The 13,852-nt window shown below is 55.9% G+C and overlaps 1 protein-coding gene across 7 annotated transcripts in view; it reads left to right on the top strand.

The window, feature by feature from the left end:
- The window catches only part of SYNPO (synaptopodin), a 54,770-nt gene extending 42,558 nt beyond the window's left edge, over positions 1 to 12,212 (top strand). For all 7 annotated transcript variants that reach the window (XM_082622252.1, XM_082622250.1, XM_082622251.1 and 4 more), the window contains 2 exons: positions 1,710 to 4,048; positions 9,478 to 12,212. In XM_082622252.1, the coding sequence (XP_082478378.1) occupies positions 1,710 to 4,048; positions 9,478 to 10,167 (3,029 nt within the window). In that variant the 3' untranslated portion in view covers positions 10,168 to 12,212. The remainder of the gene's footprint in view (positions 1 to 1,709; positions 4,049 to 9,477) is intronic.
- Positions 12,213 to 13,852: the final 1,640 nt, after the last annotated feature.

The raw sequence follows: 13,852 nt of genomic DNA, 5'->3' as shown, positions 1-13,852 counted from the left end.
CTGTGTGATCTTGGGTGAGTTACTTACAAGACTCTAGGCCTCATTTTCCACTTCTGTAAAATAGGGGGCAAGTAGTGCTTGTGTCCTAGTGTTCTTGTGAGGATAAAATGAGGTAATGCAATGTTCTAGTAGAGTCACTGTCGAAATTAGCTCAATTTATTACTTTTATAATATTAAAGTATGAGAATTTTTCAATGACTGTTTACATGAAAATGGTAAGAAATTCTGCAAAGACTTGGAAGAAACTATTAACAGTTGTTACCTGATTTGTGGTGTGGAGCACTCAGAGGTGGAGAGACATGTTTGTTTTTTGTTTGGTTTTTTTTTGCGGTACGCAGGCCTCTCACTGTTGTGGCCTCTCCCGTTGCGGAGCACAGGCTCCGGACACGCAGGCTCAGCGGCCATGGCTCACGGGCCCAGTCGCTCCACAGCATGTGGGATCTTCCCGGACCGGGGCACGAACCTGCGTCCCCTGCATCAGCAGGCGGACTCTCAACCACTGCGCCACCAGGGAAGCCCTGGAGAGACATTTTTTACTGTATACTTTTTTATGTTTTTAAATTTTTAAAAAAATTTTAGTCCATGTAAATGTATTACCTATTCTAAAAAGAGGAAGTGTTAGTGTTAAGAAATGACTATACTATGAGTTTGAAAGTATAAAGGGCCCTAAGATATGCACTTAGGCATATGAATATCCTGCAGGTTCATTCATGCACTCAGTAATGCTTACTGAGTGCCCACTTTTTGCCAGGCACTATTCTAGGGGCTAGGGTTAGAGGGATGAACAAGTCAAGCAAGTTCATTTCCCCCTTAGAGCTTGCGTTCTAGGTGAGGGAGATAGATAATAGACAAGGAAACGTGTAAAGAAGATAATACTGAATTGTGTTGAATGCTATGAAGAAAACAAAACAAAGAGATGGGTTGCCGGGGGGTGCTGATTATAGAGGAAGGCCCCTCCAGAGAGGTGACATTCACGTGAGTCCTGAGCGATAAGGAACCAACATGGAATGCCACTTGGGAAAAGATCATTCCAAGCAGAGAGAACAGCAAGTGCAAAGGCCCTGGGGCAGGAACAAACTTGGCATTTTCAAGGAACAGAAAGCCAGCCAGGAAGAGCCCAGTGCGAGAGAAAGGTGGCACAAGATGAGTCCGAGATGTAGTGGGGCCTTGACTGCTAGGGTGAGTTGTTCTTGCTGAGTTTGGTAAAGTGCCATGTCAACAACCTTCAGGGGGAATCCAAACAAGGGGGCAGTTAATACTAAAAGGGTAATCAGGGAAGGTTTGACATGGGTATTTGAGTTGGGCCATGATGGTTGGGTCGGGGATCTTTATGAGGAGATTCTAGGACACAGTGAGTAAAGATCAAATTCCGGGGGCTTCCCTGGTGGTGCAGTGGTTGAGAGTCCGCCTGCTGATGCAGGGGACGCAGGTTTGTGCCCCAGTCCGGGAGGATCCCACATGCCGCGGAGCGGCTGGGCCTGTGAGCCATGGCCGCTGAGCCTGTGCGTCCGGAGCCTGTGCTCCGCAACGGGAGAGGCCACAACAGTGAGAGGCCCGCGTACCGCAAAAAAAAAAAAAAAAAAAAAAGATCAAATTCCGGAGGAAAAGGCCATCTGTAGTGGGGCATGGGTGACCATCTGTCTGTCTGTGCGTATACCCCTGTGGCTCTGCAATCCCATTTGCTGACTCGGCCTCTGTCCCTCCTGCAGCACTGGGCCGGAGCACTAGCCTCACCGAGAAGGATCTAAAAGAGGCCAAGGCGAGGAGCCAGCAGATCGCAGCCCAGCTGACCACCCCTCCCAGCTCCAACTCCCGAGGTGTCCAGCTCTTCAACAGGCGCCGGCAGAGGGTGAACGAGTTCACCTTGGAGAGCCACGGCCAGAGGGGACAGAAGCCCGGCCAGGAGTCCCTCAGGGTGCCCCCTGCCAGCCCCACAGGCCATGCCCCAGGGCTCAGCCTGAGTCCCACCTCCCTCCCTGAACCAGGCCCTCCGAGAAACCCCGCCTGCCAGAGTGTTGACACGGGGGTCCCTGGTCACAGCATGGAGGGCTCCTCAGAGGAAGCCAGCTTGCTGCGGCACCTGGAGAAGGTGGCCAGTGAGGAAGAGGAGGTACCACTGGTGGTTTATTTAAAGGAGAACGCGGCCCTGCTGACGGCCAATGGGCTCCACCTGTCCCAGAACCGAGAAGCCCAGCAGACACCCCCAACTCCACCTCCGGCGGAGGTCCACAGCCCAGCCACAGATGCCAGCCAAAACCTTCCCTCACCCGGCGCCACGCTCATCACGCCAGCCTCCAACAGCAACCACAACCTGCCAGCCGCAGATGTTGATCAGAACCCACCGGCAACTGTCACCCCGCAAAGCCTGCCACTGTCCAGCATCCAACAGAATTCTTCACAGACACAGCTCCTGCAGAAGGATGCAGTACCAGATTTCAAACCCAACACCCCGTGTGCTGGTGGGCAACCCCAGGAGCCAGCTGTGGAGGTGAGATCCAGCACACTACTAATTGATAAGGTATCAGCTCCACCTACCACCACCAGCACCTTCTCCAGAGAAGTTACTCCCATCTCCAGCTCCAGGCCCCCAGCCCCAGATTTCATGTCCAGCTCCCTGCTCATTGATGTCCAGCTTGGTGCCCCAGTGGTGTCCACAGAACAAGAGATGTCCGGGCGGGCAGCTGCCACCACGCCCACCAAACTGTACAGTGAGGTCCACCTCACGCTGGCCAAGCCCCCATCTGTGGTCAACAGGACGGCCAGGCCCTTTGGGATTCAGGCACCGGGCGGCACCAGCCAGATGGAACGAAGCCCCATGGTAGAGAGACGACATCTTGGAGAGAAGGGTCCCGCCCCCTGGACCCCGAGCGTGGCAGACAGGAGCCCTCGGCCACAGAGACACATCATGTCCCATAGCCCCATGCTGGAGAGGAGGCCCGTGGCACAGCGAAGCCCCGCCTTGGAGAGACGTCCTTTGGGGAACTTCACCCCACCCCCAACCTATGCCGAGACCTTGTCCACAGCCCCCCTGACTTCCCGGGTTAGGTCTCCCCCCTCCTACTCTGCCCTGTACCCCAGCTCCGACCCCAAGCCTTCTCATCTAAAGGGCCAGGCAGTTCCTGCCAGCAAGACGGGCATCTTGGAGGAGTCGATGGCCCGCAGGGGCAGCCGGAAATCCATGTTCACCTTCGTGGAGAAGCCTAAGGTGACCCCGAATCCGGACCTGCTGGATCTGGTACAGACAGCGGATGAGAAGCGGAGGCAGAGGGACCAGGGGGAGATGGGCGTGGAGGAGGAGCCCTTCGCGCTGGGGGCCGAGGCCTCCAACTTCCAGCAGGAGCCCGCACCCCGGGACAGGGCCAGCCCCGCAGGCACCGAGGAGATTGTCCCCGAGTGGGCCTCATGCCTCAAGTCACCGCGCATCCAGGCCAAGCCCAAGCCCAAACCCAACCAGAACCTCTCCGAGGCCTCTGGGAAGGGGGCTGAGCTCTACGCCCGCCGCCAGTCCCGCATGGAGAAGTACGTCATCGAGTCTTCGGGCCACGCGGATCGGGCCCGCTGCCCTTCACCCACTATGTCCCTGCCTTCGTGCTGGAAGTACCCCACCCATGCGCCTGGCAGCTTCCGAGTGGCGTCCCGAAGCCCGGCTCGGACCCCGCCTGCCTCCCTCTATCATGGCTACCTGCCGGAGAATGGGGTCCTGCGCCCAGAGCCTTCCAGGCAGCCACCCTGCCAGCTGCGGCCCTCGCTCTTTGTCCTCTCACCCATCAAGGAACCTGCCAAGTCCTCGCCCACAGCCGCCTCGCCTGCCAAGCCGAGCTCCCTGGACCTGGCACCCAGCCTGCCCAAGGCGGCCCTCCCACCGTCGCCTGCCCTGCCTCGGCCCTGCCGCTCCTCCCCTGGCCAGGATGGCCTCCAGCCCACTGCCGTGAGCCCTACCTACAGCAGTGATGTCTCGCCCGTGTCTCCCTCCAGGGCGTGGTCTCCCCGAGCCAAGCAAGCCCCCAGGCCCTCCTTCTCCACCCGGAATGCCGGGATCGAGGCTCAGGTGTGGAAGCCTTCCTTCTGCTTCAAGTAAAGGACCCCACAGGGATCCCGCTGCCTGTCAGAGCCCGCTCTCCGAGGGCTGGATGGAGAGCAGGAAGTGGCACAGGGCTGAGTCAGGAGTATGGGGACTCAGGTCTCAAGGGCTGATGCTGCCACCAGCTAGCTTTGTGACGTCGGGCAAGTCACCTCCCCTCTCTGAGCTGCAGCCGCCCCTTCCCTACCACAGAGTGGCTCGATTCCATGTCTGAGGGATCTGAAGTCTGCCACTGCGGGGGGAGGAGGGTCACGGAGAGAGAACTCCCTTGGCAGGCCCTAATGAAGCTGGGGGGCTTCACCTGGCCTTTGTGAGCTGTAGGGATGCCAGCGTCTTGCTGAGGGGCTTCTGCAGCAAACAGAGCCTGCCCTTGCCTGTGGGACCAGCCAGCCAAGGGTCTGCCTCCTCAGCCACCCCGGTGGGGCCGTCCTCACTGTGGCCCCAGCTCTGGCATCTTTCTGCCTCTTGCTGGATTCTCACCTCCACAGGCCTGTCTCTTCCACCCACCTCTGCCTTCTGGACACTGTTTCCTCTCCGCTGCTTCAGAGACCTTTGCCTCGACCTCCACATTTTCTCTTCTCCTGGGTTCTGCTGGATGAGGACTCAGCCCACCACTGCTGTCTGACACTCTTCTTCCTGGCCCTCTGCTCAGCTGCCTTCATGCCCGCTCCAAACACCTAGCTCCGCTTTCGAGACAGCTAATGCAGTTCATCCCAGACCTCAGTCCTGGTTCTACCTAGCTTGCCCTCACTGTTCTGGGATGTGGGAGGTCCCAGGGGACCCCTGAGAGACAGAGGGCCCTGTAGGAGGCTGTGCAGAGGTTGGTGTGCAGCTAGGAGAGAGGCCCCTAGCAGTGTATCCATCAGCTGTTTTGCCTTCAACCTCAGCCAAGATCTGCATGACTGAAAGCAGCCATCTACGTGCATTGGAAGGGGCCGCAAGGAGAGAGACATCTCAGCCTCCCGTTTGCTGTGCGACTTTGGCCAAGTCACTTTCCCTTTTTGTGCCTCAGTTTTCTCATTTATACAATGAGGGCCCTCCTAGCTGGACAATCTGTGAGGAATGAGAGGACAGGCTGGTGCTTTGGGAGAAAGGCCCTGTAAGTGATAAGACAGTCCCCTGGGAAGAGAGGGGAAGGAAATGGGACAGTTGCCATAGGACAGATGGTGAGTAGATGTAAGGATGTCCTTGGGAGGGTGTGGCTGGAATGAGCTGCAGCAGCAGGCCAGGAGATCAGAAGTTTAGGCTGGGACTGCTCAGGCTCAGGATCGCCTGGAGACAGTGGGAACACGGCAAGGGCTGGGGCAGGAGCACAGCAGCTCAAGGAAGGGACAAAGGAGACCTTAAGGTTTTGAAAAAAAGGCTGGGACTTAGGAGATCTGGATTCTCAAAGATGGACTCCATGTGCAGCTTTGGGTCTCAGTTTCCCCATCATACTGTGAGGGTTTTGAGTCAGGTAGTCAGATCCTCACCACCTCTGACACCTTTGATGTGCTGCAGCCCCCCCAAAACCACACTTTGTGGGGGTTATAGAATATAGAGGCAAGAGGCAGAATTCAGATGGAAGCTTCCCAAGACCGGGGGCGAGCACCACCCACTTTCTCTTTCCCAGCCCTATTTCTGGGCTCCCCAGAGGGGCGAGGGGTGGTGGAGGCGGTGCCCATGCTGGGCTGAGCCTGCAGTTTTCGTGAGCTCTCGGCTCATCTCCATGGCAACAGGGGGTGCCTTCCCAGTGAGTTCATTCTGCCCAGAACATGGGGGCATGCATGGGAGAGTCGCGAGGGAGCTCGGCTCCTTCACGCCAAACCCCTCCCGGGACAGAGTGAAGCCCATGTTCTGGACCCCTGCTCCCTTCCACCCCTGAGGGCCAGCAATGGAAGAGCCCACCCTCCATCCTGCAGCTCCTGTGATCAGGCTGGCTGAGCTCTTCCCTCAACTTTGTTTTCTCTCCTGTTCTCAATACACTCTGCCTCAAATCTGTCTTGCTTCTTTCTTTCTTCCACGCTCACTGGCTGGTGGTCAGGGCCCTCTCCCTCCTCCCCAATTCTGGCCTGGGAAGTGGGGTGGAACTGCTTAGTTACGGCGTGTGTGCCTGTGGTGTGTGTCCACGTGCTGCCTGCATCTGCTGAGTGTCTGGATCTGCCATGGGTACAGATGTGTGCTGGCTTGAAAGTGAGAGCTGCCCTCTCTCTTCCCTGGGTCAGGACTGAGAGAACCAGAATCCTGTGGAAATCATGTTCTGTTTTCTCCTTAAGAGTTTGGCCAGGGCTTCCCTGGTGGCGCAGTGGTTGAGAGTCCGCCTGCCGATGCAGGGGACACGGGTTCGTGCCCCGGTCCGGGAAGATCCCACATGCCGCGGAGCGGCTGGGCCCGTGAGCCATGGCTGCTGAGCCTGCGCGTCCAGAGCCTGTGCTCCGCAACGGGAGAGGCCACAACAGTGAGAGGACCGCGTACAGCAAAAAAAAAAAAAAAAAAAAAAAGAGTTTGGCCAAAAAGTCTGTAGAGCATGGGGGAAGACCCATGCCCCTTATGGTCCAGGTTTGTTCAAATTCTTTAAAAGTGGTATTTAAGTGCCTTTAGCCAGAGCATATATACTTTCTGGTTCCTTCAGCAGCCGCCCCCAATCACCCCCATTATCTAAATCTGGCCACTTTCCACAGTCATCACTGCCGGGCTCGTGCATAAAATGAGTTTCTGCCCTCGTGGAGAGGAGCGTACTGCCATCAAGAGCCAGAAAAATGGGTGCTAGGCCCAGATCTGCATCTAACTCCTTGTGTGACCTTAGACAGCCCGTGGGCCTCAGTCTCCCCTTCCATGCAACAAGGATTACCGAAGCTGTCTGGGAGCTAGCTCTCTTTGATCTCTGATAGTTCCTGTCTCACTCTGCTCTACTCGCGCCTTCGCCCCACACATGTGTCCTGCTTTGGGTCTGGTGCTGGGTTAAGTGGGTGCTCCTTTCTGAATTTTCACCCATGTGCATTTCCAAGGAGTTCTGGTGTATATTGTACATTGAGAACTTTTTCAGAAAGTGAATAATTTTGATTCCCTGCAGCCTTTTTGTATTATTCACTGCTCCCCCGCCCCCCCCAACACACACACACACACAGAGTCAGTACCCAGACATGGCAGTTTCGATGAGGTCAGGCCCTGGCCCACCTCCAAAGGATGAGGAGCTGCTTACCACTGCCCCCAACATTCCAACCCAGGCATTCTGAGAAGTAAATTCTGTTACTCCTTCCACTTGCTGTCCCTAGCCTTCCCCTTGTGGCCACTAAAGGCAGACCATCCTTGGAGATTTCAGACAGTTATCATAGCTTCTCTTGCCCCAGCCTGCTTTGCTCCTGGCTGAAAGCCCTGGTTCCTCTGCCTCAGTGCTTGTTGATGGACTTGGATCATGAACTCTTGGCCCTGCTCCCCCCAGCCAGGCTCACTGAAAGATTCCTGAGATGGCTCACAGACAGCAGCTCCCAGTGTCTCTGGCTCACATATACACAACTCTGACCCTGGAAGTAAAAGAGGTGGAGCCCATGCTGAGCTTTAACTTTCCTACTTGATGACTGGGGCCTTGGATGTCCCTGGGAGATTCCTAACATTCCCAGTCCCATGAAAAATCTGTTCAGACTGCTATATGTTCCTCTATAGGTTAAAGGGCTCCATTTCTGAATCTGGGCTCATCTGGTAGCTGCTGCATTGTTTGGAGAATACATGTACTTTATTGCTTCCTTTTGATTGGGAGAAATTCGATTCTGATTGGATGAGAAGCTGACTGGCTTGGCTGCGGCTGGTTACTGATTGGATGAGAGAATGGATCTTACGAGAGGTTCTAGATTTTGATTGGGTAGGAGGCACTGAATGGACTGGCTAGTTCTGGACTCTGAGGGATGACTGCTGGTGAATTTGGAATGAAGACTGAGTGGACTGGCTTGTTGCTGGAATCTGATTGGCTGAACAGCTGTATGGTGTAGCAGATACATGCTAGGCCTGGATCCCCAAGCCCTGTACTTTCAAACCAGTTCAAACTGCTTAAGCCTGCCTCCCACCTTTAAGCAACAGGTAGTCACACACATTTCCTGGTGGGGCAGAACACACCAGATAGTTATTTACACGTCTGAACTTCATTTTCATCACTGTAAAATGGGTGTGATAATACCAGCTACTTCACCAGGCTGTTGTGAGGATATGATGAGAGGGTAAGGACGAGACCGAACTTTGTAGACTGGAAAGTTCCTAAGGAGGTAGGAAGCAGGTATGATAGCGTATAGCAGAGCAGTGCTTTATAACTTCAAAGAGGTTCACCAACTTGGCCTCACGGAACCCACACTCCCCACCCCATGCTGGCAAGAAGTCCCGTGAGGGGAGTGTGCTGCCTAGGGAGGAACGACCCAACTTCCTTTTATGTTTCCATCTACCAGTGGGAACCTCCTCCCTGTTCAAGGTGTCCAAGGAACAATTAGGAGGTGACCATGGCAACATGGCAGGGGGATTGAGACAGAGAGGGCCTTTCCCTAAGTCCAACTTTAGTAATAATGATCAATATTTTTGCTTGTAATTTTTTTTTTTTTTTTTCGGCACGCGGGCCTCTCACAGGCTCTGTACGTGCAGGCTCAGCGGCCATGGCTCACGGGCCCAGCCCCTCCACGGCATGTGGGATCTTCCCGGACTGGGGCACGAACCTGTGTCCCCTGCATCGGCAGGCGGACTCTCAACCACTGCGCCACCAGGGAAGCCCGCTTGTAATTTTTTGAATAGATATTATACCCATATGGTTCAAAACCTTAAACTTATATAAAAAGTATATAATACATTAAAAGCCTTATTCCCACTCCTGTGGCTGTGTCCCCTGCCCTGTTCACCCCATTTCCTAACAAAGAAGCACTCTGGTTAGTTTCATGTGTATCATTCTAGTATGTCTTTAAGGTAACTAACATCTATTGCGCACCTACTCTCTTCTAGGGAACCTTCTCATACTGTGACAGTCTTTTACGTAAGTTATCTCATTTACTCCTCACAACAATCCTATAGGGTACATGCTGATATTATACTCCCATTTCACAGAGGAGGAAACTGCAACCCAGGGGCTTCGAGTTGCTTCTTTTGCTGAAGCAACTTGCCCAAGTTCATTCAGTAAACAAAGGGGTCTGTCTCCAAAGCGAGCATTCTTAAACCGCCAGTCATCTGCCTCCCTGCTAAGCGCAGGGGCAGGCAGCGTGGGCTCGTTCAAGCACCTGAAAGATGAAAGTTGGGGCACCTGCGTTTTTCTGCAGGCACTACCTGACTTTGGTCGCTGGCTTCCCGACTCTGTACCACGGACACAGCCAACTCGGTCCCTTCTGAAACCCCAGCATAGAGGAGCCCAGCACTAACGCCTGCCCCCACCCTCTTTGTTCTCTCCCCAGGACCGCCGAGAAAGCCTGCCCACCTCCCCGCCCTGGACGCCGGGCGCGTCCCGGCCCCCCAGCAGCCTGGACGGCTGGGTGAGCCCGGGGCCGTGGGAGCCGGGCCGCGGGAGCAGCTTGAGCAGCCCCCCGCCGCTGCCGCCGCCGCCGCCGCCGCCACCGCCGCCGCCTATGTCCCCCTCGTGGAGCGAGCGCTCCGTATCCCCTCTGCGACCTGAGGCCGAGGCGCGGCCCCCCAGCCGCCAGCTGCAGGCGCTTCTGGCGCGAAACATCATCAACGCGGCCCGGCGCAAGAGCGCCTCCCCGCGGCCGGCGGGCGCTGAGAGCCTTCGGCCCTTCTCCCCGCCGAGAGCTCTGCCACCGCCGCCGCCGCCGCCGCGCATGCGCTCGCCCCTGCCGTCCCGACCCGGCCAGGCCGCGGACCCCGGGGCAACGTTCGCTCCCATCCCCCGGAGCCCACTGCCAGCCGGGCCCTCGCCCTGCGCCAGTCCCCGGAGCCCGCTGCCCGCGCCGCCCAGGCCCTTCCCCTACCGCCGCTCGCCCACGGACTCCGATGTGTCCCTCGACTCCGAGGACTCTGGGGCTAAGTCGCCCGGCATCCTGGGCTACAACATCTGTCCCCGCGGGTGGAACGGCAGCCTGAGGCTCAAGCGTGGCAGCCTACCCACGGAGGCCTCCTGCACCACCTAAAGGCTTCCCCGCCCACACCCCATCCCTGCCCCGGGAGAGCCGAGCCAGAAGAAGTGTCGTTGGGCTTGGGAGATCCCAGCACCATGTCCCCAAGGGTCTGGCCTCTTTGATAGCCCCAGAGATAAGGGGTCAGGGGAGGAGAGCTCTGGGCTTGGGGGTGGGGTGGTGATCCAAGCTTGGGTTCTAGCCCTTGCTCTGTCATTCAGTCATTGTGGGAAAGACCCTTCCTCTGCTCCTCAGCTTTCCCATCTGTTTAATAGAGCTTTGGCCAAGGCAGTCTCCAAACTTCTAAATTACCCCTTCTATCAGTACACACACACTAGTGCCTTGGACGAGGCAGGATGTTGTATGTATGGACCCCTAGACTTGCTGCTTTGCAGGGTTCCATACTCTTCCCCCCCTTGCTGGCTCTGATCTCTGGAGTCTGGTAAATGAGGGGTGTGTTCAGAGCATCCTACGCCTGAGTTTCTTGTCCAGGCCCTGGCTTGACCATCTGCCTCCCTGGCACCAAGTCCCAGGCAGGAGCAGCTGTTTTCCATCCCTTCCCAGACAAGCTCTATTTTTACCACGGTGACCTTTAGAGAGGGTCTCCCAGGCCAGCTCAAGGTGCCCTGCTGGCTTCTCTGGAGAGAAGAGGAGGGAATATTCCTCCTCTCAGATCCCTCTCAGGCTTTTCTCCAGCCCAATTCAGGCTTCCCAGGGTCTCCAGGAATGATGCTATAGGTGTCTCCAACCCATCTATCCCTTCCGGGCCCTTTCATGGCAGGCTCTGGGCGCAAAGCTGAGCCGGGCAGAGAAGAGTTGATATGGAGCTATCTGCTATCCTCTGGCTTTACCTGGTAGCCCTGAGTTTGAGGTTGCCCATTTGGAAAGAGGGAGGCAAAGAGTTCTTTGTTATGGGTGGTATGCAAGCAGTGGCCAGGATGCATAGAGGAGATTCTAGTAGGGAATGGATTGGCTCAGATGACCTCTGGGGCTCTTCCAGTCCTGAAATGCATTCCACAGTATTAGGAAGGGAGGGAGAGTAGTGCTGGAGGATTGGCTGGGGAGATGAGCTTGGGTGGGTGAGTGAGGGGTTAGATCAGAGTCTGCCTGTGTTTCTGGTTCCTTAGGGAGTACTCCACTCTTCAGTTTCAGGCCCCAGCATCCATACTGTGCCCAGATGAGGGGGCCCTGTTCTGCCTCATCTCTTTCCCATCACACTCTGGCCTAGCCAGTGTCTGGTGCCCAGTGACCTTGGGGAGCCTGGCTGTAGGCCCTAGCCTGTCCCTTAGGCTGTAGTGACTCTGATTCCAATTCCCAGGAGGGACACAGGGAGGAATGTGCCTCAGTCCTACAGTTTCCAGAGTTGGCTGGTGGTGCCCTCTAGAGGTTCAGAATATCAGTTTCAGGAAACTAAGTGTGTGGGGGGCGGGGGGGGGGGTGCCTGGAATTGGCTAAGGATCAAAGGTATGTATGTAAGTGAAAGGATACCAGGATGTTGCTAAAGATGAGGGACAGAGGGTGATTTTGGGGTTAGGAGGAGACTTACCCATCCCTCAGGGTGATTTAGACCTGGAACCCCTAAGTGAGGCTAGGGCAAGCTGGGGTTAGGATGGGAGTCAGGGTGAGGGTGGGGTGCTTTGGAATAAAGGACTGATCCGAAAGGATTCCCAGGGCCTAAAGATTGGGAACATAGGCCCTGTTGGTAGGAAGATGAGAGGGTGCTCCAACTTGTCAGTGATGAGTGATCACATTACTGAAGTCCCCACCTGCTTCAGGGACCCTTGTAGCATGGGAGGCTGGGGCTAAGGGCCTCTTTCAGAGAAAAGACGCTATCAGGCCACTGGTTGATGCAGTGGCAGAGAAAATCCACTTCTACCTGCATTTCCCTCAAAGAGCCAGCAGAAGGCAGCCTTGGGAAGCTACAGTTCTGTCTGGCTGTTCTCTCCCTGTAACTTCCTTCTCCCCCAGTCCTCTCCTCTAACCCACTAGAAATTGCCTGTGTCCTGCCTTTTGCCTCCTGTAGAATTCAGCTCTGGCCCTCAATAAATGCTTCCTGCATCTTTCTGTCTCCTCTGTCATTTTCAGCTATGTCTAAAGCCCTTCCCTTTTCCCCAACCATGAAACAATCCATGGGATGCTGGGTGGGTGAGAATGTTTGATACACATGGGATGGGAGCTTGGGAAGTAGCAATCATGAGCAGAGATGGGGAACAATGAAAACACTCTGGGCCATAGAAGAAGTCCCTGGGTTGAAGTTCTGGTCCTATCATCTACTAGCTGGGTGACCCTGGGTAAACCCACTCCTTCTCCAGGCCTCAGCTTCCCGATCTGTGTAATGAGTGAGTTGGTGAGGTGATGTCTCAAGGTGGTATTGCCCAGGCCCTGACCACAGGACACTGTCACTGGAGTGGCCAGGGCCAAGTTGCATCAGGGCCCAGTGCTCTGGGGCTGCTTCCTGATGGCAGGTTGGGGCTTCAGACAGGAGGAGGAGCCCCTATGAGAGGTAACGTCAGAGTCCAGGCAACCCTAGAGAACTCAGGACCCAGACCATCAGGAGTGCTCCTCTCCTGATGGGGGCGTCCTTTGCCCAGAGAAGGGGATTGGGGCCCCACTCCCAGGTGAGGCCAACATTCCTCACCTTCCTCTCTAAAAGCTCAGGCCCCACAGAGGCTGGGCAAAGGACTCTGACGGGCAGGAAGCTGAGTTCAGGCGGTCCACAGCAGAGTCCAGGCTTCTTCTCAAGAGATATGCCCTTGGACAGTCTATCCAGCACACAGGTACAGGAGCTCCTTGACCTGAACCCGGAGCATCCCTGCTGGTCCCACCCTTCCCTGGTAGTGGTTAGTGCACTTCTGACTCAATCTTTATCTTCAGCAGGAACCTCTCCTGAGCACAGTATCCCCCTGCCTACTGGTGATCCTGGTGCCCAGACACGCCAAACCAATTTCACCCCAAACTGAACTCAGTCTCTGCCCCCAACTCCAAGCTGCACCCCACCCCCCACTCCTCACCATTTTTTTCCTTGAATGATGCAATCCAGAAACGGGAGCAGCCCTTTCCTCACCTCCCACATCCAGTCTCTAACTGGGACCTGGTGATTCCTCAAATACGCCTGAAGCCCCTCTCCTCCTCTCCATGCCCTCTGTCACCTCCCTAGTCCAGCCACTCCCAGGTCTCACCTGACCACAGTGAAATCCTCCTGCCTGAAGGCTAACTCCTGCCAACCTACTTTGCACAGGGCAGCCAGAGATATCTTTGGAAAATGACCACGTGACTGCTCCATTCCACCGCCTTAAACTCCAACAGCACTTTGTAAGATACACTGTACTTTTGAAAAGCCTGCTGTGATCTGGCCCTTGTCCACCTGCCTGGCCTCATCTCTCAGCACCACCCCAGCCCCCAGTTCTAGCTCTCCTCGCTGGTCCCTCACATCCTATGTGTGACATGGCCTCAGCCTGCAGTGCCCGTGCCCCTCTCTGCCTGTGAGCTCCCACTCAGACTTCAAGGCCCAGCTCAAATGTCTCCTCCTCTGGGAGGCCTTCCCCACCCCCAGGCCGAGCTGGTGGCACCCTTCCCTGGCCCTCCCAGAGCATTTCCCGTGATGCGTCGCAAAGGCTGTTTACAGGTCTGACACAGGCCTGGCTGAGCTCCTTGAGGACAGAGCCCTGCCTTATTTATTTTCAGTCCATAGAGAGAGGCT

This window comes from Mesoplodon mirus (assembly GCF_964341445.2).
Source record: "Mesoplodon mirus genome assembly, chromosome: 5".
Lineage (NCBI taxonomy): Eukaryota > Metazoa > Chordata > Mammalia > Artiodactyla > Ziphiidae > Mesoplodon > Mesoplodon mirus.
Note: the sequence above shows the minus strand (reverse complement) of the source record. Positions and strands in the feature narration are given on the sequence as shown.